Genomic DNA, 24,954 nt, shown 5'->3' with positions numbered 1-24,954 from the left:
CCCACTCTAAGAATACTGGTTCTTATAGTTTTTATCTAGTTTATTTAAAGCCATGAATTACAAGGACTGTTGTTTTCATTAAGGATTATCCTTGAAATGAAAGAACATGATAAATGAAGATGAACGTTACCTGCTCTTATTAGAAGGAGGTAATATAAATACTGCTACGAATAAATAAAAGAGAATTATATGTCAGCTATTTAAACTTTAATTTTATTCATAAAAAACAAACATACATCAAAGCATGATCTATATTTTGTTAATTCATATTCAATAAAAAATGACAGTTGACAACTGGAGGCATATTCTGAATTTATATACTTACGGTATTTTGTTTGAAAGTCGGTGCATTGTCGTTTGAATCTTTTACTGTGATCATACAAGTTGATGTACTCATCAGTCCAAAAAACTGACCATCCATGTCTTGTACTTTCATTATCAGTGAGTACTTTTCTACAGTCTGAAAACAAAGCAAGTATTTAATTAGTTTTGAAAACATATGCTTTGACTTACTAATGAAACCTCAAGTGTACACCCTTCTCTCTGTGCCTATCCATGCTTTTATTGGGTTCTGTATTTGTGTACACTTTAAGAAATTAGAAGACAGGGAGAAGCTGAAAAGGTAAATATGGCTTAAGTTACAAAAAGCCATACTAAGAATTTAGATTTTCACTTAAGTAGCAAGATAATTAGGAAAAGTTTTGTGGGACTCCTAGGGGGAGCACAAAATAAGAACATCTGAATTTTAGAAAGAAGCTTCTTCAAGATTTAGTATCATTTGTGGTAAACTGAGCTGAAAACCAAAGAAATTATCTAAGACAGCTGATCCAAATCTGAGGTAGTAGTTGCGAAGACAGAGAGAAAGAGTGACAGGCAAGATCCTTGGGAGTTAGCATTCAGTAGGATGTAATGGTAGGTTCCGTATAAAACATAAGAGAAGAGAGAAAGTTGAGTATGATGTTCAGCCATCCTACTGAGACAGGCAGAGGGCGTGTATCATCAACTCTCACGTAGCAAATGCTGGAGAGCCCATTCTCTACTGCGGTGAACACTAGCAAAGTTAGCAAGGAGGGCCAAAAGGAATGAGCTGTGTTTGGCACATACTGAATTTTATGCACCTACAGGAAATGTAAGGAGACAGGTTCAGAAGGCACTTGGATGTATGGCCCCATACCTACAGGAAAGCTCACAGCCATATATGGAAAGCTCACAGCCGAAATACCAATCGGGGGGCCAATAATATGTAGATGGTCATTGAAATTGTAGCAGGAATCAGACTATCTAGGAGAGGGAAAGGGAAGAACTGAGGATAGTAGGAACAGCAGCAGCATTTCAAGAATAGAGTAAGTAAGAACACTAAGCTATACGTACTAAAATGGAAAGATCACGGAAAAAGAACCAGGAAAGAGAAGAGTTCTATTAGGTGCCAACAATAGACAGGGGCTCCAGGCAATGGGTGGACATCGCCATTAGGAAGTCACCATGGACTTCAGTGAAGAGAGTTTTTGCAACTGGTGTGGTGATGATGAAACGAACTCACTCCTTTACGACACAATTACTTCTGTTGCCTTTCCCTTCTCTCTTACTATCCAGTAACCACTCCTTTTTTTGTTTTGTTTTCACTTTTTGACTTTACTCATTTTCAATTTCCTGCTCTCTCTTCCTCCGGTGTTCATTTTGCTTATCCCCCTTCCACACTGGAAACCAACATTCTCACCCTGAAATGCTCCTCCTTTAGGCCCCAATGTCTGATACCCTGCTTTTTCTTCCTCTAAATGCACTGGGGTTTTTGCTTGTTTTTATAAACTCCCTTGTTCATTTCTTCATTTTCTGTGTTGTTCTCACAACACACTTTGAGGCTGCTCCCCGAAAAATCCAGTTGGCCTTTTTTTTTGATCAGGAAAACGGACCTGGGTTTGACCACAGATGTGTACCTCACAAGCTGTGTACCCTCAAATTATTTAATTTTTCTAAGCCTCATTTCTCCACCTGCAAAAAATGAGGGAAGATGCTTGTATTTGCTTGCTTATTACATAGACTACCTATCCCACATACACAAAAACACATGCATATTGACCCTTCAAACTTGCCCATTTGTTATTACCATCCTGTGCTTTCTCACATAGAATGTCCGGACCACAAACAAAAATAAAAATAATAACCAACAGAACCTTTATACTACTTTTGATTTCTTTTCATGGGTTCTCACCATCCCCTCCCTTTTTTCTTTGGCATCAAATTACACTGATTTCTTCTGTACATTATCTCTCCATGTCATACTGAGCTCTCTATTTGTGTTAATCAGGTTATAGTGGGAACCACGGAGGTGTGGTAATCAAGCTCTTTAGTGCACATGAAATCGATTTATCTGCCTCAGTCAATAATTCAGGGCTTTGAGTTAAACATAGGCTGACAATATAGACAGAGTAACAATAACAAAAATCAGATGATTCAGAGCAGTAATTTGATTCAGGAGAATCACTATGACTGTCACATTTGTCCTCTATAGATTGGATGGAACACCTATCCAGTCAAGCAAGGAAATTATAGACCACATAGAATTAGGCATAAAGAATTTGAACTTAAAGTGCTCCCTACCTGACAACATGCCAGTACTATTATCCAACCAGTGTGACAGGTTTCCTAATAATCCATCAACTTAATATCAACTAATTCATTCCTCTTAAGAAGCACCCATCAACAATAACTGGACAGAGGTCAGTCTATGATCTAAACTCATGCAACAAGCAAAATTAATTGTCCTACATGAGCACTGAAGCCTTTACTGAGCTGGAACCAACTAGTCACATACAGGAATAGAGTAGTAGTTAACAATAGCAACTTTCATAAGAAATATATGTTGTTCCTACTCCTACTAAGCAACAATTGATCTGCAATAATCCTATGGCTTCTCTTACCTAAGAAAATAGAAGTAATATTTTAAAAAAACAAAAACAAAAATACACATAACAAGACCAGGAATTCTGATGTCTAGAAACACCTAGGACCATGGGAGAGCCAACTGCAGTAAATGGGGTAGGAATCTCGAGCCCCAGTAAAATGATGTTCCACGGAGTGGAAAGCTACCTCTCGGTCCAGATAATGCGAGGTTATGGTGATGACACCTGTGCTGGGATGCACGGCGAAGATCCCTGGGGACCTCGGGCTCTGCTCCAAAATGCTATACTTCAGGCGTGTATGCATCGTGTCTGGTTCATCTCTGTCTGTGGCACAAACCACTCCCACTGTAGTACCTACATGTTAAAAAGGGAAAAAAAAAGAGCCTTTAATTTCAAGAACTACAAAACATATTTAGGAGTCCTTATATTTTTCAAATTTTAACAATGATAGTGGCAATCTAATTTTAAGTGCATTTCTTATCTGAGCTATTCCATCTTTAGAGAGCACCAGTGAAGAGGGCTTCAGGTTTATAATGTAAACCCCTATGATGCTGGGAATCAAAGTGCACTTTTACTCTGTTCACTGTTAAAAATGTTTGACAGTAAATTATTAAAAACTTATTTAAATGGCAATCAAGAATATTTTCAAAATGGGGCACCTGGGTGGCTCAGTCTTTAGGCGTCTGCATTCTGCTCAGGTCATGATCCCAGGGTCTTGGGATCGAGCCCTGCATCAGGCTCCCGGCTCAGTGGGGAGCCTGCTTCTCCCTCTCCCACTGTCCCCCGCCCCACTCCTGCTCTCTCTCTCTCAAATAAAATCTTTTTAAAAAAGAAGAATTTCAACACATATTTCCACACACTTCAAGAACAAATCTAGCTGGAGAGAGAAACCATTTGATTTCCTACGTAAATCAAATTTTTAAATTTAATTTCTGATTAATAGATAAATCAAGACTGACTTGGCATATAATTGTATAAATGGCCAAGCTGACCTTTCACAGTCTAATCGCTATTCTCTGATGTTTTTTACTGGTCTCTGACATGTCTCGTTCTTTCTCACCCACTAAGCATCAACACCTCATTGCCCTCAGCCCCACTTAATCCTCAGGAAGGGATTTCGTACTATTCACCCTTCAGGAGGAATTTAAGTCAACTGCTTCTTCAGTTGGAACCCTTAATACTTGTCATCTGTACGGAACGTAAGAAAATTGTTCTGGTAAAGGATTACAGCTATCAAAGCATACAAAGAGGTGGTATTGTATAGTGCTAAGGACAGTGTTCCAGTGCCCATGAAAATATAATACATAGATCCACTTTGCCTATAGCCCTGTATGTAAGACTGACCTGGGGAAAAATACATAGACAGGTACAGTCACATATATACATATCACACACATATACGATTTGTTGAAATAAAAACTAATTAATGTAAGGAAATATTAGTTTTAAATAATTTTTCACTATACGTCCTTAAAATTTGCATATATGTGTGTGTATGTATAAATAAATATATATATATACATACATATAAAAATAGTAGAGAATATCCAATTACCTATTTATAAATAATGACAAGATTTTTGCAGCAGATCCATACAAGGACATGAAGTAATCATCTTATGATAAGAAAAAAAATGCTGTTTATCCATGTTTGCATAGAAAAAGTTTCTAATCTTTGTAAGGCAGAATATGTTCTTCTTGAAATTTTACTGACAGGACACAAACACTATTTTAATTCTCTGGGTAAGAACTGCATTACTTACACAGAAAAATCTTCCTAAAATATTGACTTCAAAAGTCTTCTTCATGAGTGCTATACTTAAATATAAGTTGAGCACCCTTCGTCCAAACCTCTGTGTGTGAGTTAAGACAAAGTCAAGGAACACCTAATAGTTCAGAGTATCACAGCCCAAACTGCCTCAAACCTTCTCATGTGAAAGGCTTCAAGTGCCTTAGATGAATCAAGACATCAAAGAATTTGTCCTTGATTCTTATCTGTCACTATCATAGAGAACAGAATCCTCGAGAAAGACTTGGCAACCAATAATCTCTCTTTACAAAAAAAAAGAAAATAGTACCAAGGTCATTGTCACTGTGAAGCTAAAAATATTATATGTCATCTAATGTAATTAACTCCTTTTACAGCTCAGAGAGCTCAAAGGGACTTCCACCATTTCCCACAGTGAGTTAATAACAGACCCCAAATCGAAAACTAGGTTTTTTAAACTCCAAACCAACAATTTTTATTTTTTTATTTTTAATTGTACTATATGAGTAATAAAGAGATTAACATCTATGACATCAAATTATCAAAGTAAAATATAAAGAGGAATAGCAGATATAAAAATCTAGTGAAGATCTAAGTAACTACTTGAAACTTAATAGGCAAGTTAGCAAAGTCATCCTTTATGAATGAGTCCACATTCTTTCAACTTTATTGTGAATGGTTATTTCCATATTGTGAATCTCAGAAGACATCATAATGCCACATTTGAAGGGCCAACTAGCCTGAATACTTTGGTTTTCCATGTGTCTGAACAAGTGTTTAGAACACGTGATGTAACTGTCTCTAAAGTTATCCCGTATTCATTCTAAATTGGAAGTAGTATAGTAGTAGTTTTAAAAAAGGAGATAATATAAATAAGAGCTTTAAAAAATTGTGTTTTCAGTAGGTGTTATTTAATACCTTCCTAAATAAAACCTAATAAAAATATTGATACTAATTTTAATTTTATTGTGACTTTATTCTGTATGTCTTGTCTTGGAGGTGAGAATAATGATAAGCCCACAAAATGACAAAGTGAAATAAGGTATATAAACTAAATATAATTCAAAGCTTAAATAACTATTATCTGTTTTTATAATTAATTGGTATCGTATTGACAACACGAGATTCCTGTACTACCCTGTAGGTTACACTCTGTTTGGATATGATAGGATTCATATTTTCTGGGAAGTGGATACTGGTTCTGTATCATCCCAAGATAATCTGGTCTTGGGTAAAAAAAAACCCAACGTCTCAAAAAATGTAGACAAAAATATTTAATATAATACATTTTACTTTTAAAAGTTCCCTTATGCAAGGGAAACAAGGGCAAAAATGAACTATTGGGACTTCATCAAGATAAAAAGCTTTTGTACAACAAAGGAAACAGTCAATAAAACCAAAAGATAAAAGACAGAATGGGAGAAGATATTTGCAAATGTCTTATCAGATAAAAGGCTAGTATCCAAAAATCTATAAAGAACTTATCAAACTCAACACCCAAAGAACAAATAATCCAATAAAGAAATGGGTAGAAGGCATGAACAGACATTTCTGCAAAGAAGACATCCAAATGGCTAACAGACATATGAAAAAGTGTCCAACATCACTCAGCAACAGGGAAATACAAATTAAAACCACAATGAGATACCACCTCACACTGGTTAGAACGGCTAACATTTACAAGTCAAGAAATGACATAATGGCAAGGATGCAGAGAAAGGGAAACCCTCTCACACCACTGGTAAGAATGCAAGCTGGTTAGCCACTCTGGAGAACATTATGGAAGTCCCTCAAAAAGCTGAAAATAGGGGCACCTCAGTGGCTTAGTCGGTTAAATGTCTGTCCTCGGCTCTCAAGTCATGATCCCAGGGTCCTGGAATCAAGTCCCACACTGGGCTCCCTGCTCACTGGGGAGTCGTCCCTTCTCCCCCGCTCATGCTCTCTCTCAAATAAATAAATAATTTTTTTTTTAAATGTTGAAAATAGAGCTGCCCTATAATCCAGCAATGGCACTACTAGTTATTTATCCCAAAGATATAAATGTAGTGATTCAAAGGGGTACCTGCACCCCAATGTTTATAGCAGCAATGTCCACAATTGCCAAACTATGGAAAGAGTCCAGATGTCCATCAATAGACGAATGGATAAAGAATATATATATATATATATATATATATAACTCAGCCACCAAAAAAATGAAATCTTGCCATTTGCAATGACGTAGCTGGGAATAGAGGGTATTTTCCTAAGCAAAATAAGTCAACCCAAGATGGACAATTATCATATTATCTCACTCATACGTGGAACTTAAGAAACGAAACAGAAGATCATAGTGCAAAGAGGAAAGAATAAAACAAGATGAAATCAGAGAGAGAGAGAGAGAGAAACCATAAGACTGTTAATCTTAGGAAACAAACTGAGGGTTGCTGGAGGGGAGGAGTTGAGGAAATGGGAAACTGGGTGGTGGACAATCAGGAGGGCACGTGATATAATGAGCACCAGGTATTACATAAGACTGATGAATCACTGACCTCTACCTCTGAAACTAATAATACATTGTATGTTAATTAATTGCATTTAAATAAAAAATGTAAGTAAAAAAATAAAATTTCCTTACCATAAAGTACGAAAGAAATAGGCCTTTATGGGTCTAAGGAAGGACAGATTTAACTAAATAGAAATCCTGAACTTCTTTACCTCAAAAAAGCAGCTTTAAACAGAATTGAAAAGCAACAATACACTGGGAAAATATTGGCAAGGTGACAATAGGTTAGTATCCTTACTATGTAAAAAGCATTTTTAACTAGATTTAAAAAACATTTAAGAGCAAGATAAACACCAAGGAAAGTAAGAGCAAAGGAAATGAACATACATTTCCTAGGAGAAAAAAATATAAATGGCAAAAGAAAGCACATACAGAAAAGTTCAATTAAAAAAAATTATCTTACCAACTCTGCTACTTTCTGGAACTTCAAAATTATAAACAGCTTCTGTGAAAATAGGGTGGTTGTCATTTTCATCCTCCACTCTGATGGGCAGTGGAAGAGGTAAGTCTGCTGAATACCCATCCGCAGTCGAGGCATAGGCAATCAACTGGAAAACAGGAAAAAGCAAAGCCAATAGTCCATTAATACTTGACTCTAGCAAGAGAGAACACTATGCTTTATCTGCTACCTTCTCTGCAAATCTTTTCAGTAATTAATGACTTAAAAAATTCTCTTCAATTCTTTTTTAATCATCAAAGCATCAAATAGGAGAACACTTTTAAGTGCTGTAAGAGGAATTCAGTATTTGGTTAAAAATGCACTTGAAATAAAACTCCAAAGTACAGTCAAGTCAGAGACAACTCTATCCATTAGACTCAGAGTATAGTTCTTATTCTCTCCATAATCAGAACGTTATATTGGGGAGAACAATGAAACTCAGGCAGTGGGAACGATCCCTAGTATATTACCTAAAGAAAGCCATGATTCTCAATCTTGCAACTAACAAGACCTTTTATTGTTTTGCCTAATAGATCACATATTTGTAAGAGATTTTTTTTTAACAGAACACATTTACCAGTTTCTGCACTGCCAATTAATCAAAGAACAATATAATGGCGAATAGAATGTATTTCTTTTTTTTTATTTAAATCAGCCAACATAGAGTATTGCTACTCAGAGTGTGATTACACCACCAAGTTGAAAATTTTCTAACCAAAAGCAATGCCATGTGGTAAACATCAGTTATGTCTGCTTACCAGCATCCGTTCCTTCTCTAGGAAAAGAATCCCTCTTTCTCATGGAGAAACATCCCCTCCTTCACCACAGTGAGGACCACATGACCCCACAGAACTGACCATATTACACTGAAAATCGTCTGAGCTATTCCCCATTGACTGTAAGCTCACTCATAACAGCAGCCTGGCTTATTGACCTTGATTGGGTTTGGTCTCCCACTTTTGCTTTCTTATCTAGTTCTCAGACATGATCAGAGAATCACATATGCAGAAGGAAGAATGGAAAAAAAAAAAATTAAATAAATAAATAAAACAAAACAGAAGAGGGACGAAGACCCTTCCAATCAATGGTGGCCATGTCCTGGAGAGAGGAAAATGTATGACTAGAGAAAGTATTTCATAAACAAAACCAACTCTTGAAAATATACTGGAATTTATATCCAAATACAACTAACCTCTTTGCTTCACTTTTACCTACCAGAATTAAAATAAAGAGCAGAGCAAATATTCCAAAATATTCCACAACCTATTTTCTTTGACTCTAAGGAAAGAATGCAAGAAGACAGGAAAGAGTACATGGAGTATAAGAAGAAACGTAGTTTAATCATTTAAAATCACATATATCAACAAAACTCCTACATCAAAAATATCATATTCTTCACGATCCACAGGCCGGGTACAATACAAATTTCCGGTGTCTTTTTCTATGAAAAACAAATTTAAAGGTTCCTGATCAACTCCACGCCCACTTATTGAGTAGAAGATGGTATAGTTCTGTGCTGCGTCGGATTGAACCTAAGAGGAAAAAAATATTTGTAAAAATTTTTAATTAAAAATCTGTTAAAATGTTATTTTTTAAATGTAGTTTATGCATTTCTATCATTTTTATTTTAAAGAGACTTTAATAAAATAGTAATCACATTGATCACTTCATCAGCACACAAAACAGTAAGGAGCATTTGGCAAAAGACTTTTTTAAACCTCAGATTTAATGAAAATCATGTCCAACATAAAAAGTCACCAAAGAAAATGTAATTTAAAACAATAAACAATAATTTCCCATCGAGAGATTTGGCAAATGGAAAAGAACAATAATGCCCATTTTTAGCAGGAGCCAGGCCATCAGAGACTGATATACTGGTGAAAGGAATGTTAATTTGAATGCTTCTTAGGGAGGAGAACTGGCAAAAATTAAAAGAATGACATATGAGAATAAACAGGGACAATTCTTCCTGGCAGAGGAAACACAAAGCACAAAGGGACCGGGTTAGGGCTGTGCCCAAAGTGTTCAAGGAACAGTAAAGAGGCCACAGTGCTTGGAGCAGAGAAAGGTAGTGGGCAAGAAGTAGGACATGAGACCACACCACGTAAGTGATTCCAACGGTGTTGACTTTTCCTTGGAGTCAGGTGGGAAGCTACTGGAAAATTTAGACAAGCGTAATATATGTAATTTATACTTTAAAAAGGTAATACTTGGTGTTTTGTTAAGACTAAACATGGTGGGTAAGCAACAAAGCAGGAAGACCATTTAGTTACGGCAAGAATTCATGATAACAGTAGAGCTGGTGAGAAATGCATAGATCCTGGGTCTAATTTGCAGGTACGGCCGGTAGGATTTGCCTACAGGTTGGATGTGTGGTGTGAAGATGACACTATGTCAGAGGGTGCGGATATCCCCTAATATCTATCCTGCCCATGTTCCTTTGTGTTGGAATTTATAGCTGAGTGCAAGACTGCCCAAAAGAGATCCATTTCTTGGGCTCACTTACAATTAGCTATGGCCACATGAAAAGATCAGGTCAATGGGATATGAGCAGAAATAACATATGCAAGCCCTAAACTGTACTCTAGAAAGTGAAGGGATGTGCTCCCCCATTTGGACGCAATTAGGAGCCATCGTGAACCTGTAGAGTTCAAGCTAAAAAAGAAAGAAGTCTAGTCTTTGGTGATTTTTCCGATTAGAATCTCTTTACCAGATCACACTTTCACAAAAAATAAATAAATCTCTGTCATGCTTATGCCACTTAGTGGCATAAGTTCCTGAATTAGTGACTGTCCCATCATGGAGAAAACAGCATGTGCCCTGGTTGTGGATTCAGCAAGGTAGCTTAGGGATTCATTCCTGAAAGTTCAATCTAAATTTCCTTTCTTCAGTACTCCCAACAACTCTGTCAACTGCTTATATGGTGTAATAAATCCCTATCTGTTAATTGCTGAGAGAGAAGTATGTTCTCTACAACCAAAACCCAAGAGACTCTAATACCCCAACAACTGAAAGAATGGAGGTGCCATTAACTGAGATGGGGGGTGTTTTTAGGAGAATACCCTACCTTTTTTTCCCTGCCTATGTTAAGTATGAAATGTCCATTAAGCTTCCAAGTGGAAATGTCAATTAGGCAGTCTGTCCCAGAAATATAAGGCCTTAAGTCTCCAATAGAGAGTAGTACTTAAAGCTCTAAGACTGGATGAGATTAGCAAAAGAATGAATACAAATAAACAAGAGACAAGGTTCACAGGCTGAGCCTAGAGCTCTCCAAAGTTTTGAAAGGGTGGGCATAGGAATGAGGAAAAACCAGCAGAACTCAGTAAGAAAAGAATGACCAGTGAGGTAAGTGGGAAACTAGGTGAGTGGTGTCCTAGAAGCCCAGTGAAGAGAGTATTTGGAGGAGGAGGAAAGGGTAAGCTATGTCAAAGGGACACAGGTCAAGGAAAAGAGGACCAAGAGGTAGCGACTGGCTTAGCGATGCAGAGGTTAATATTAGCTGTGATCAGTATAACTGGTAATCAGAAACCATTTCTTAATATGCCTCCTGAGTGTTTCAAGTACAACATTTGAAAATAAGAAACAAGGTCTAGCACCGGAGCATGGAGGACCCTAGAAGGGAGGAGACAGGTCACACAGTCAGAATGAAACATCAAGCACAGTAATAGGAAAAGGCAATCACTGGGCCCTAGCCCAACTGCAGCAACTCCTTTCACTGTATACGTCCCATCTAGATCTTTATGAAAAGTAAACCTGACCTGGTTAAAAACTTCTTCTTTTGATGGAAAAAGTTAAATTCCCTAATAGTACACACATAGTCCCTCATGGTTTGATCTCTACCTGCCTCTTCTCAACCTTATCTCCCTGCTCCAGCCCCATCATAACCAGGAGGACTGAGCTACCTGGGAGCCACTAAGGAGCTCACCTTCACCCTCTGTTCCTCCCTCTTCTTCCATAACTACTTACCTGTACAACGCTTTACCATTCTTTAGGTCCTAGGTCCTAAAAGACGATTCCCTAAGCAGCTTCTTGATTTTCACATTTCAGACCAGGACGTGGTACGGATCCCATGAATTCTCAGATCACCCAAACCGTCTCGGCCACAGCACTCATCACCCGGTATCATAATTGTGTGCCTATTCTTTCTCTGCCTTTCTTACTAGGCTCATAATCTAGAGCCAGGATTTGGCTAAATTTATTTCTAGGGTCGTACTTAGAGCAGTGCCTTCGTGGGACATAGCAGGGGCTCAACAGCCAGTGGCTTTTGAACGAATAAGCTCATAAGCATCCTTTAATGGCTGTAGTCTTTTTCATATTATTAGTTTTTTAGTGATTTTCTCATTTTACTTACTTTGATTACACTTCATGAATATCTTCAATCAAATATGTTTCCTTTTAAATCTCTCAAGAGTTTACAAAACCTGAACAAAGCAGACTCTGGGAATTAAAACACTCCCAATCAGAAAGAATGTAAAACCTACTTGTTGAAGAAACAAAGGGAACGGGCCCAGTGAATTCTCTTGCATGGAGCAGGGAATAGGGGCCCATCTCCTCTTGGAACGCCTGAGAACAGCTTCTTTAGCATCTCTTTTCCTCAGTACCTGAATTTAGAGAAAGAAAATTAAATAAATAAAAGTATCACAGCTGACTTTGTTGCAAAGGAGTGGACAGTCCATCAACCTCACTTTGCCCAAGAGGCTCAGTTCACAGCTCTCCAAGCTGAAGCTAAATGACAGATAATACGGTCTTTTTTGCATTAGATGGGGAAGAAAGAACACATCCAAAGTTTAAAGTTTTCATAAACTGAAGAATTTCATTTTCTATACCCTTCTAATACTGACCATACTTTCAGGTTAGGAAAATCATCACTGCACTCTTAGTTTTTCTTCTTTTTACCCCCACATAGAGAAAGCCAATGTGACCTCTTTATAATACTGAAGACAGTGTTCTTTTCTGCTAAAACCTCAGTCACTCAGGAGAACCAGAGCAAGAAAACATACATTCTTCATTGCCTTAACACCCTCATCTGCCCTCCCCAATATGGTAGCTCTAACTATATGTGACTATTTAAATTTAAATTGATTGTAATTAAATAAAATTAAAAATGCTATCCTTCAGTCACACTAGCCACATGCCAAGAACTCATTAGCCATTAATATTTGGCTGCCATATCAGACCGTGCAGATTATAGAACATTTCCACTATCACAAAAATTCCACTGAACTTTTGAGTGATTTCCATCTCATTGCATGGTGGTGCAAAAAAGCTATTTTATTTCCTGATAATTTATTAAGAAATAATTTTACTGAACATGTATTAATGTGCTAAATAGTCATTTAAATTAACTTTCTCATTAATTCACTTAACACTGATTCATTGTAATCCAGTCTAAACCTTTAATCATTTTTGTGATGATCTTCACAATGGCATTTCTCACGATGTAGAATCTAGAAATGCAGCGAATGACAGCCAGTACAACGCCACGTATCCTTTTATTCATACTTACACACACTGCAGGATTCCCATCCTATTTTAACATCGAATCACTGCCACTTTTGAAATCTGCCTCTTATTCACTGGAAACCCTGTTGTAACATTAATTTAACATACACCTATGGACTCTGGGTTAAGTTATTATCAAGGCTATAAGCACAAAAGGGATCAACTCGTGCCCTCAAGCAACTACAGATAAGTTGTTTGCACAAATAAAAAGCATTCCAAATGCTTATAAAAGAGGGGTAGCCAAACTGACAGGGACACACAAAAGCAGTTAGTTGGACTTTAGAGGTAGAAGAAGCCTCCCTGGAGGAGATGCCATTTAGGTTTAACAAAGCAAAATCCAAAGCCAATGGTTAGCCACTGTTGGTGGGGGAGAAGCGTAAGAGACAGAGTGGGGGGAGGGAGGAAGAGCAAACTGAAGGGGAAGGAAAAGCAAAAGATAAAAAACTAATTTATCTTTTGTCCTCTTTGCGATTTTTAAATTTTTTATATATTTTTTTAAGATTTTATGTGTTTATTTGACAGAGAACACAAGCTGGGGAAGAGGAAGAGGGAGAAGCAGGCTCCCCACTGAGCAAAGGGCCTTGGGAGGGGCTTGATCCAAGGACCCTGGGATCATGACCTGAGCCATCTAAGGCAGACACTTGACTGACTGAGTCACCTAGGCGCCCCCCCCTTTGCAATTTTTAATTAGATTTAAATGAAAAACATGCCTGAACATATCAATGTATTTTGAGTACCTTCTTCTGATGTTCCAGGAGCACCTTAATCTCTTTCTGTGTCTGTGTCTTGGTGTCAGAAAGCCATATGGTGAATGATCTTTTCTCATCAGACATCACCACAGTGCTGGCTGTGTATACTGACCCATCATCTAGAACTCTGAAATCAGGGTCACTGGACTGGATAAGGTCGGCAGACCTGAGGCACTCTTTCAGATTAACTGCCAGCAAAAGTTTCCAAGTTGCAGAGTAGAAACACATGCAAAAAGAAAAGAGAAGTATTAAAACAAAGTATACACCTTCTTCAAAATCAAGAAGTAGAATCAAATAAACCAATCATTTTGCATTTACCAAATATTTTAGATTCTTTACATGTATTAAAAAATGAAAACAGTCCTTCAGTTAAAAAATAATTTTTGATTGTATACATGTATCAAGTAAGGTGTTTTTAGACCTTTATATATTTCTAGAGGGTTATGCAAATGATCTTCCTATTAACGAGGCGTGTGTGTGTGTGTGTGTGTGTGTGTGTGTGTGTGTGTATGCTGCAATCATGACAAAGCCAATATCCAAGCCCCCACACACAGCTGAATAAACAAACAGGAAGGTTTTCCCCTGAACACTATAGTGTGAGTCTTTTAAGATTCAGCCAGAAGTTATACACCTGAGCCCAAAGAGCAACAGGGGGTATGAATTTGGCAAATAGTCAAGTAAGGAATGTCTCTCTTTGAAATCTTCCCACTGGCACTCCCATTACCCGCCTCCCACCTCCCACCAGCTCCCCCTATGCCCATGGTTCTCTCTGTGTTCCTAGTCTCAGCTTTCCAGGGTTCCTCACTGAAGCTCTGCATGTGGGTCTTCTCTCCCTGGGAGTTTTCCTCTTGGGAGTAAGAAGTAATGAGATATAAACATCAACAGTAGTGTTTTGAAACTTATATCAAAAGTATCCAATTCATCTCATTCTTCAACTGTCAGTTTTAACAACAACCAAACGGATATATGAATGTGCCCTTAAATGAATGTGCCTCTCAAAGGATTACTGCTACCCATGTAAAGTCTTGTCACTTTAATCCCATCCGTCACAGATGGAAACATTGATTTAAAAAGAAATGAACATCTTCAATGAACATATTTCTCTCACCTTGACATTTTTAGCATAAGGATAACTTCTTGTCTATTCTCAAAGGAACACTCCCTCTCCTTTACATCCTCTTTTTTCTTCCTTCCCGTAGGAATTAAAGTGACGATTGTTTAATACAAATTAAATGAGGCACTTAACCAGATATGAGACACTTCGCTGAAAAAGTAAATTTGGCATGTCTGGGACAAGTTATATCTCTCTAAACAAAACAAAACAAAACCAACATGATGCTTTCCTCTCATACTTTCTAGACCACATGAAAAGAACACCTGGGCAGAACTTCCCAGCTGCTGGGAAAGTTTATAAAGTCCCCCAGTTTCTACATGTAAAAATGGCTCATTAAGTACAGTTTGGATGGAATGGCTCATCTTGTGATGTTCCGCAATCCAGCTCTAGCACTGATTAAAAAAAAACAAAACAAACAAACAAACAAACAAAAAAACACCTGTTCTGATTTTCTCAGCACTTATCTATACTTCTCTAATGCTTAGAATACTAGGGTAATGAAAGTGTTACATTCCACTTGTAACTTTTTTTTTTTTAATATTTTATTTATTTACTTAGAGAGAGAGAGAGAGAGAGCACGCACTGGAGAGTGGAGGGAGGGGTAGTGGGAGAGGGAAAGAGGGAATCCCAAGCCGACTCCATACCCAGCCCAGAGACCAATGTGGGGCTGGATCTCAGGACTCTGAGATCATGACCTGAGCAGAAATCAAGAGTCAGACACTGAGCTGACTGAGCCACCCAAGTGCCCCCTACGTGTAACCCTTTATGTAATCTTTAAACTGTTAAAGCAAGAATGACTACCAAAATGGGGATTTGGAACATTTGCATGGGAATTAACCACAGAATTCAATGGAGTTATAAAGAATAGAATATATATTTAAAACTATCTTGGATCATATCTATGTATAAATAGATTAAGGCTAATTCCGAAAGGCAATGTTTCGATAAAATGCTCTTTTCAGCATAAATAAACTGAATTTGTTTTAAAAACATTTGTTTTGAAATTTCTCACCTCTGCCCACTATTTTGTCTGCCTCTAGTTTGGAAGGTATATTAAGTGTCACCTTTTTGCAGCCTTCACAAGCAAAGCTGAAGACCTAGAAGTAAAAAAAAGTCACATTAATACAGTATAAAGAAAAAGTTTCAGATAAGAAAAATAAATCCTAGAGATCTACTGTATAGTGCTTATAGTTAACAATACCTCCAACATGGGGCTCAAACTCATGACCCCAAGATCAAAAGTTTCATGTTCGTCCAACTGAGCCAGCCAGTTGCCCCATTGCTTCATTTTTTTAAATTAAAATTTCACATATGGCTATGTTCTACTCCATTTCCATTTCTTTTTTTTTTTTTTAGATATTTTCATTTTTTTTTTAATTTTTTATTTTTTATAAACTTCTATTTTTATCCCCAGGGGTACAGGTCCGTGAATCACCAGGTCCACACACCCCACAGCACCCTACACTGTTGGTGGGAATGCAAGCTGGTGCAACCACTCTGGAAAACAGCATGGAGGTTCCTCAAAATGTTGAAGATAGAACTGCCCTATGACCCAGCAATTGCACTACTGGGTATTTACCCTAAAGATATAAATGTAGTGATCTGAAGGGGCACATGCACCCGAATGTTTATAGCAGCAATGTCCACAATAGCCAAACTATGGAAAGAACCTAGATGTCCATCAACAGATGAATGGATAAAGAAGATGTGGTATATATACACAATGGAATACTATGCAGCCATCCATTTCTCTTCTTAAAGGAAGAGTTTTCTCTCTGTTGGTTTTTGTGCTCTTATTATATATGTATGCACCTATAAAATAGGAGCTGACACTGTGTACAATTAAGTGTCTTTATGTATACTTTTGCAACTTGCATTTTTCACTCAAGAATATATTTAAGATTTTTCTATAACTTTGCCACAGTTTATTTTTGCTCATTCCCCTATGAGAGACAGACCTTATTCTTGTTTCCATTTTCTCTATTACAAATGACACTGTCATAAACAGCTTTTCAGTTGCAGAGTATTAGGACAGAAATATATTACTTCAATTCCCAAGTTACTGTCCAAAGTACTAACATCAATTTATATTGTCCCCAGAATATTAGATCCCTCTGTTTCTCAAATCCTCTACTACGATTAATTATATTTGGCTTTTCTAATTTTTGCCAATTCTATAACTGTCACTTTAATGTGCATTTCCTTAATCTAGCAAGACAGAGTACCGTTTCTTGTGTTAATTTTCCATTTACCTTCTGTAAATCATCCATTCATTTCATCTAATCATTTCATGTATTGTCTTTTTTTTTAAATATATTTTGCTTGTAAGCTTATGTAGGTTTTTTTTTTACTCTTTTAATAGTATCCTTCTAATAAACAGTGGTTCAGTTTTAAAGTAGTCAAATTTATTAAGCATCTCCTTTAGTTTCCTTTTTTTAAAAATTTTTTATAAACATATAATGTATTTTTATCCCCAGGGATACAGGTCTGTCAATCGCCAGATTTACACACTTCACAGCACTCACCATAGCACATACCCTCCCCAATGTCCATAATCCCACCCCCTTCTCCCAAACCCCCTCCCCCCAGCAACCCTCAGTTTGTTTTGTGAGATTAAGTCACTTATGGTTTGTCTCCCTCCCAATACCATCTTGTTTCATTTATTCTTCTTCTACCCCCTTTACCCCCCATGTATTTTATGTATTTATTTATTTGAGAGAGCACAAAGGAGGTAGAAGAAGAGAATCTTGAACCACCCGCACTGAGTATGGAGCCCAATTCAGGGCTTCATCTCACAGCCCACGAGATCATGATCTGAGCCAAAATCAAAAGTTGGACACTCAACCAACTGAGCCACCCAGGCGCCCCTCCTTTAGTTTTTTTAAGTAGTCAATTTCATTAAACATTTCTTCTAGCTTATACTTTTGTTTATTAATATCTGCCCCTCTACCCTGTCATAAATGTATTATCTGGTATTTTCTTATAAAAATTTTAAAGTTACTTTCAATGTTTTAATCTTTTACTCATCAAGAATGTATTTTGTGTGTGAGTTACTGTAGATATCTAATCTTACCCTTTTCTATATGGATAGACAACTATAGGGAACCATCACTGAGCGACTCTTCCCTTAACTAAAAACGATAAAGCTGCATACAACCTCTGTATGGACCCCAATAACAGAATCTATTTCTGGGCCCTCTGCATTATTTCATCAGCATATGTGTTTATCTCTGTATCAAAACTATATAGTTTTAATTACTATAGCTTATTACAGATAGAAGTATTTGTTATGGTGACCCCAATCCCTATTATCTTCCTTTAAATTAGGTTTGCTTTGTAAGTTTCCTACCCTCAAAAAATTCTTATGACCAGCTAACCAATTCCATAAAAAATCTTTCTACATTTTTTATCTGGGAAACTTGTTTACTTTTACTAGTTCCAGTAGTTTGTGAAGATAGTTTAGGATCTCACATGTAGCTAATCTTATAGCTAGCAACATGGCAGTCAGATTCTTTCTTCAAATCCTTAACCTCTTTCATTATTGCTATTACATATTTTATCTGATAGGTGCTTATTAAGACCTCCAGTAGAATGCTGAATTGGACAAAGTAGTTATAGTGACCACTATGGATTTGTTTCTAACTTTAAAGATAATGCTTTTACCACTTCACCATTCATTAAGAGTTAGTTTTTTCCTCCCTCCTTCTTTCTGTCCCTCTCTCCCTTCCTTCCCTGTCTTCTCTTCTTTTCCATTCTTTCTTTCTTCCTGTCTTTCTTCATTCATTGATTTTTTGGTATGGTTCAGTTAAAAAAAAAAAATTCATTCCCTTACATTCCTAATCTACTAAAAATATTTTATAACAATAAATGTAATTTCCCACTTATTTTGAAACATATAGTTTTTCTCTCTAAATACATTACTACGTTAAAAATACAATAATGGTTTTCTAGGGCACCTGGTAGCCCCGGCAGTTAAGTGACCAACTCTTCATTTCTGCTCATGTCATGATCTCAGGGTCGTGCCATCAAGCTGCATTGGGCTCTGTGCTGGGTGTGAAGACTGCTTAGGATTCTCTCTGCCTCTCTTTGCCTTCTCCCCCCAACCCCGGCTCATGCATGCACATGTACCCACGCTCGCGCGCGCACGCTCTCTCACCCTCTCTCTCTAAAAACAAACAAACAAAACAATAATAGATTTGATAATAGAAAACCATCTTTCCATTCCTGAGATAAATATTACATGGACATGATAACTTTTAAATATATTATTGGTTTGGTTTGCTGCTATTTATTTTGGTACTTCAAATATATGTCCATAAGTGAAATCAGGTTACAACTCTTCAATATCATAAAATCCTTATAAAATTAGTTAAATTAGTTAACTATTCCACTTTTTTGGTTCTTTGAAACAATTTATATACAGGAGAGATTATATGTTCCATATAATCATGAAAGAATTTACCTATCACAGTCCTGGGCTTGATGGATATGAAGGTGTCTGTGGGTCAAGACATTTAACTTTTAACTCAATATTTTAATGGTTTTAAGTCTATTTAGGTTTTGCATACCTCCTTAAGCTAGTTGGTAAATTGTATTTTGTAGGAAATTGCTCATTCTGTTTTCAAATTAATTGAAGTAATACATTAATATTATTATTTATTTATCTAAAAGATCTGTCTTCTCTATGACTATGTCTCCTTTTAGTCTTAATATTGCTTTATCTGTGGTTTCTCTATTTCTTCCTTGCTCAACCATAGCAGGGTTTATGTATACTTTCAAAGAATAGCTTTGGTTTTGTTGATCATCTCTATTGCTTTTTTCTTTTAACATCCTTTGTAAGACATAAATACAAAAGGTCATACACACACACACACGTTTTAAAACATATGTACTGTATATATATACACAGTACATATGTTTTAAAAAATAGTAAAATGAACACTAAGTAAAATGAACCTTCTAAATTAAGAAATAGAATGTTACTATTTTCAAAGTTTCTATATACCTCTTCGCAGGTGTATTTTCTTTGTTCCCACAACCCACAACTAAAAATAATGGATAATTTTTGTGTTAACCATTTATTTTCCCACTTCTGCTTAATTTTATCTCATGTATATGTGTCCTTAAAAAAGATACAGGTTTATTTAGCTTTTACATATATGCAGTCATATGCTAATTGTCTGCTACTTGATTTCTTCACTGAAATGATGTTTGTGAAATTTATACATGCTGAGCTTACAGTAGTAGCTCATTCATATTCTGTGCTATATAGTACATCATTAGAAAGAATGTACAATTAATTCACTAATGTAATTTTTGAAAAGGATCATATTCATATATAGATTTTCAGTTATGTCATGCTTCTTGACACTATAACTATTTGTGGAGATTGGCTATATTACGGAAAATAAAATAAAAATGTAAAGCCACCATTTGATTAGTAATGGCAAATTAATGACCTTTAAAGGTATTTTTAAAATAACTTTTGTATGGAAGAATGCCCAATAAAACAAGCAACATCCAAAAATAATTTTAAGATCAATGAATTATGGGTTGTCTATTTGAAGTATAAAAGATGGACTTTTTTTTTTTTTTTAAAGACTGTCTTTTAATGGAAAATACTCCAGGTCAGCTTTAAATATCTGACTTATAAAGCCTGGAGCTACAGAACTTTCAATGAAAATGTAACAAATTGAGTTTTAAAAAATTATAACATAAAGTATTGTCCATGTGATCTGAGAAAAATTTACCCTGTTTCATTTTATAGTATTATTCAAATTTTATTGTGTGATAGAAAGCTTATCACACAAATAATTAAATCCTGATAAGAAAATCCAATGCCAAAAGGAGAATGAAAATGAGAAGGGTTATCTGAAATTGTTTTACTTTTCTCCTGTGTACAGTTTTACTGTGAATACACCAGTAAGCTTTTTAAAATGACACTTTTTCAACAAAAGGGAAAAGAAGCTAAACAATGGAAATTCATGCAAAGTTTGAAAAATAAACAGGATCAACTTCGCTGAGCATAATAGTTTTGAAATTTTAAAACTGTAATTTTTCCTATAGACACTTGCCTCCCGCAAAATGGAAATATTACCTTTCAGACTCTTACCAGCTCATAGGTAATCAAATATTGAGCTCTCTGTACTCTCACTCCTTGGATCATGCAAATAAGTTTCTTTCTAACCAAACTCTTTGTAAGACAGGAATTCTAGTTAAATGGAAAGCATGATTAACCGCAGGAGACCATAGATTCCATGTATGGAATGCTAACTACCAAGGGGATTACAACAGGACACAAAAATGTGCATAGGCTCACATATATTTAGTGATTCAGAAGGTGTTTCAGGATCTAGCTGTATCTCAAAATGAACATCAACAATCTCCTTTTAGAAAGCTAGCTGATAATGCACCCATCAAATAGATATCAAAATTTTGACTTTCTCAGGGTGGTGGTTTTAAAATAAACTAGTTGGGGAGCCTGTGTGGCTCAGTGGGTTAAAGCCTCTGCCTTCCGCTCAGGTCATGATCCCAGGGTCCTGGGATCTTAGCCCCACATGGGGCTTCTGCTCAGCAGGGAGCCTGCTTCTCCCCCCCCACCCTCACCCCCACCGCGCCCCCTCCCCCCGCGCCTGCCTCTCTGCCTACTTGTGATCTCTGTCTGTCAAATAAATAAATAAATAAATAAAATAGTTACTTCTTTTGTTTGCCTTAGCCTTTTTGTCACTAATGCAAAAATTAATAGAAATTATTGTACTCTTATTTTAAAAAGATTCATATCTCAAATGTCATCAAGAACAACAACAACAACAAGTCTGCTAAAGGAGTCACATTATTGTTAATTAATGCAATAAAATCTGGAAAGATAGAATGCCCATTTGTCAGCACAGGTGCAGACAGGATTCTGATACTCCAAAGGAAAACAGTATGTTAAGCTAGAAAGGAAAACACTATTTAAATTCCTTCTGAAGAGTCCTTTTAGCAAAACTGAAGATTCACTGTGCTCAAGAACATACTCTTTAAAATATACTGGATGACAATTCCCAAAGTGGTTTGGGTATGCTGAACAATATTAAACATATCTTTGAAAGGTACTATTCTTTGCAATGTGGTAGGACAGATGAGCAACTGACCAATTGCAAATTCGTTCTCAATTTTAGTTGCATTCAGGGAAGTGTTTTAAGAGACATTCAGTACTTTCAACAACAATGGGGTGGTCTGATGTGTTTACTTTCTACTTCCGGCCTGGCTTCTCTGCTGTTTTCTTTGGGGGGGGGGGGGGCTACTGGGAATTAATTTTGTGACAGTAGTTTAGAATGTACTGAGAACAGAGAGCTCTGAAAGGGAAGCAGATGCAGGAGAAGGGTGTAAATGGGAAGATGCTTTTGCTTATGGGACAGCTGAGTGGGAAGGCTAACCTGTTACAACTACCAGTTTTGTGTTAAAGACTTGCTTTGAAGAGCTCTCACTTCAAACAAGAAATTGTTTTTGAGAGATCCATTAAAGTATCTATAAAATGAAAACTGTCTCTAAAGTGTTACACCATTAACACTATACTGGGTCCTGTGAGTCAAAGGGAAATACGGTGGATGGTCAACAGAGGTCTTCCTTTACCCATTAGGGCAGAAACGGAAGGTACTTGTGCACTGGGGGTTTTGGATTAAAGAGATTATACTATGTACACTCTCCAGTATTCGAGTCTCCAGATAATCCTATTCAGTCTAAACTTAAGGAAATTGTTTTTTAAAATAATCCTAAACGAGTATGTCTAATACTAGAGCTGACGCTATCTCCATTTGGACAGACACGCGCTTTCTTGCCTTGCCACACCCCAACACCTGCACCGCCATTCCTGTCACCATGACAGTTGCTTGAATTCCACACCCTCCCCTCCAGGGAATACAGGAGAGATCTTGCTAGCACAGTACCTCTGCAGTTTCTTCTCCTCATTCTCCAATCCCTTTCCCAGAGAAAACACTCAATTCATGCTTTTAAACATAAAAATTGGAAATTCTTCCAAATTTATCACAAAAGAGCACACTTTAAGGCCAGTTCCCATTTGTAAAGAGTCATTTCATCAGCTCCTTTTGTTGGAACAGCTGCCTTGCAATTCAACGCCCTCATTTATACAAGTCATTGTCCATAAACATTTCTTAGATCATAAGTACCAACCCAAATTTATAACTTGCTGATTCAAAGAGAAGACAAGGCTTTTTGATCCATCCACTCGCCCTGCTTGGGGGCAGAGGAATCCTTGTAGCCAGAGCTGACCTACTCCCGAGTTAGGCAGGTCCTCCCTGTGCGGGACCCCACGACCATCCCTGAATGCGGGGAAGTGGGTCTGCGGTTCCTCTCCACCGCCCTTCCGGAGCGCAACCCTGGTCCGGTCTGAAGCGTAATCGCGCCTTCGGAGTTCCGGATTTTTCGCTGTATGTCTCTCATATTCTCGGAGAATTATCCCTAATTTCCTCTCCAGGTGAATCTCGTTCTGAGTTGCGGGTTTCCAGGACACAGAAGACCCTGGGCTCCGGGCTTGCGCAGTCCTTCCCGGAGAGACACAAAGTACCACTGAAACCCACGCCTACCCCACCCCTCCACCCACCCCGACTCTAGCCTCTCCGCTGCACCCCAACAGCCCCTCTCCCCCGCCCAATCCTAGTCCGGATCCAGCCTTCTCACGCCCTCGTGCCTCAGGCACGCTTTGCCCAGGGCCGGGAGACTCGTGGGTGAGCTCTGAATAGCCTTTAGCAGAAGTTGGGAATTAGGTTAGAAAGGTAGGCTTGTAACAATCTGGAAGCCGGTGTTTAGAGTTAATTCCACGCGGGGACCGAGGGCACCATTCCAGCCCCTCCGCTCACTAACGTCGCCATCCCAGGCGACCCTAGGGTGGAGCAGCCTCTTGAACCTCATCTCAACGTCTTTTACTCACTCATTGATCCTGAAATACCTGACCCAGTACAGTTCGTCCCTCTCCACCCAGACGTGCCCCGATCGTCATCCCTAGCCCGGGGAGCCAGGGGAAGAGGGCGAGCCCTAGGCGCCCGCGAAGGACCAGAGGAGAGCGCAGCCACGCCGGCGCGCCACTCGCAATTCAAACCGTTGGACGTGAAGTCCCAAACACAAAACTCAGCCCGAGTCGTCCCTCCAAGGCTCGTTTTCTGCTCTCCCCCGTCCGGGCCCAAATTTGGCTCGTCCTGCCAGGGAGGACTGAGACGAGCCGCGGCCGTCTGCTCTCTGTCCGCTTCGCCCCGGTTCCGCTTTCCCCGCGGGACCAGAGCGGGTCCAGCCCTGCCGTGGCCCGGCTCCCGCCCAGGCTCCCACTCACCGCGAGGCTCAGCAGCAGCCTGCCGAGGGCTCCGCGCGGGGGGATCCGAGGCTGCGCGGTGGCCATCGCGGCGCAGGGCGGGATGGGGGAACCCGGGCGCCGGGCAGGAGGCCGGAGGTGAGAGCGCACGGAGGTCCGGCGGCGCGCGGTGCGGGCGTGCCTCGCTGCCACTCCTCTTTAAGTCTCCTAGGCCTCCGTCAGGCTCGCCTGCCCGGGAGCGCGTTCGCTCCAGAGACGGGATTGGACCCAGGAGACGCCGGGCCGCCCCTCCTGGTTATTTCTCAAGTTTTATCACGCGGGGAGCTGGGGAGCTGCCCTAGCCTGCCCCTCCGCTCCCCGGGGGCCAGCGCCGAGTGCTGGCTGGCGAGAAAGCGGTCCCAGCCCCACCCTCGGCCCGCTTTCCCACGCCCCTCGTCTGCCCCGCGGCGCTCCCGCCCCGCCCAGGTCCGCCCCGCGCAGGCCTCCCGGATTGTCCCGGGGCGGACCCCTATCCCGCTCGGCTTGCGCATTCCCGCGGCAGGAACCAAGTCCGCCGGCAGGTATCCCTGTCCCAACACGGGCGCTCTGGGGTGCCAGGAACACCTTCAGAACACCTTTGTGATTGGATCAGGG

At 38.7% G+C, this 24,954-nt stretch overlaps 1 protein-coding gene across 2 annotated transcripts in view; it reads right to left on the bottom strand.

Annotated features, from left to right (window-relative positions):
• DSC3 (desmocollin 3) overlaps positions 1-24,710 on the bottom strand; it is a 50,385-nt gene extending 25,675 nt beyond the window's left edge. For both annotated transcript variants that reach the window (XM_082698875.1, XM_082698876.1), the window contains exons 1-8: positions 24,343-24,710; positions 16,030-16,114; positions 13,892-14,091; positions 12,134-12,253; positions 9,029-9,184; positions 7,617-7,761; positions 3,088-3,254; positions 326-460 (exon numbers count right to left, since the gene is read on the bottom strand). In XM_082698875.1, coding sequence (XP_082555001.1) covers positions 326-460; positions 3,088-3,254; positions 7,617-7,761; positions 9,029-9,184; positions 12,134-12,253; positions 13,892-14,091; positions 16,030-16,114; positions 24,343-24,408 — 1,074 coding nt within the window. In that variant the 5' untranslated portion in view covers positions 24,409-24,710. The remainder of the gene's footprint in view (positions 1-325; positions 461-3,087; positions 3,255-7,616; positions 7,762-9,028; positions 9,185-12,133; positions 12,254-13,891; positions 14,092-16,029; positions 16,115-24,342) is intronic.
• Positions 24,711-24,954: the final 244 nt, after the last annotated feature.

The sequence above is a fragment of the Mustela nivalis genome, assembly GCF_964662115.1.
Source record: "Mustela nivalis genome assembly, chromosome: 14".
Taxonomy (NCBI): domain Eukaryota; kingdom Metazoa; phylum Chordata; class Mammalia; order Carnivora; family Mustelidae; genus Mustela; species Mustela nivalis.
Note: the sequence above shows the minus strand (reverse complement) of the source record. Positions and strands in the feature narration are given on the sequence as shown.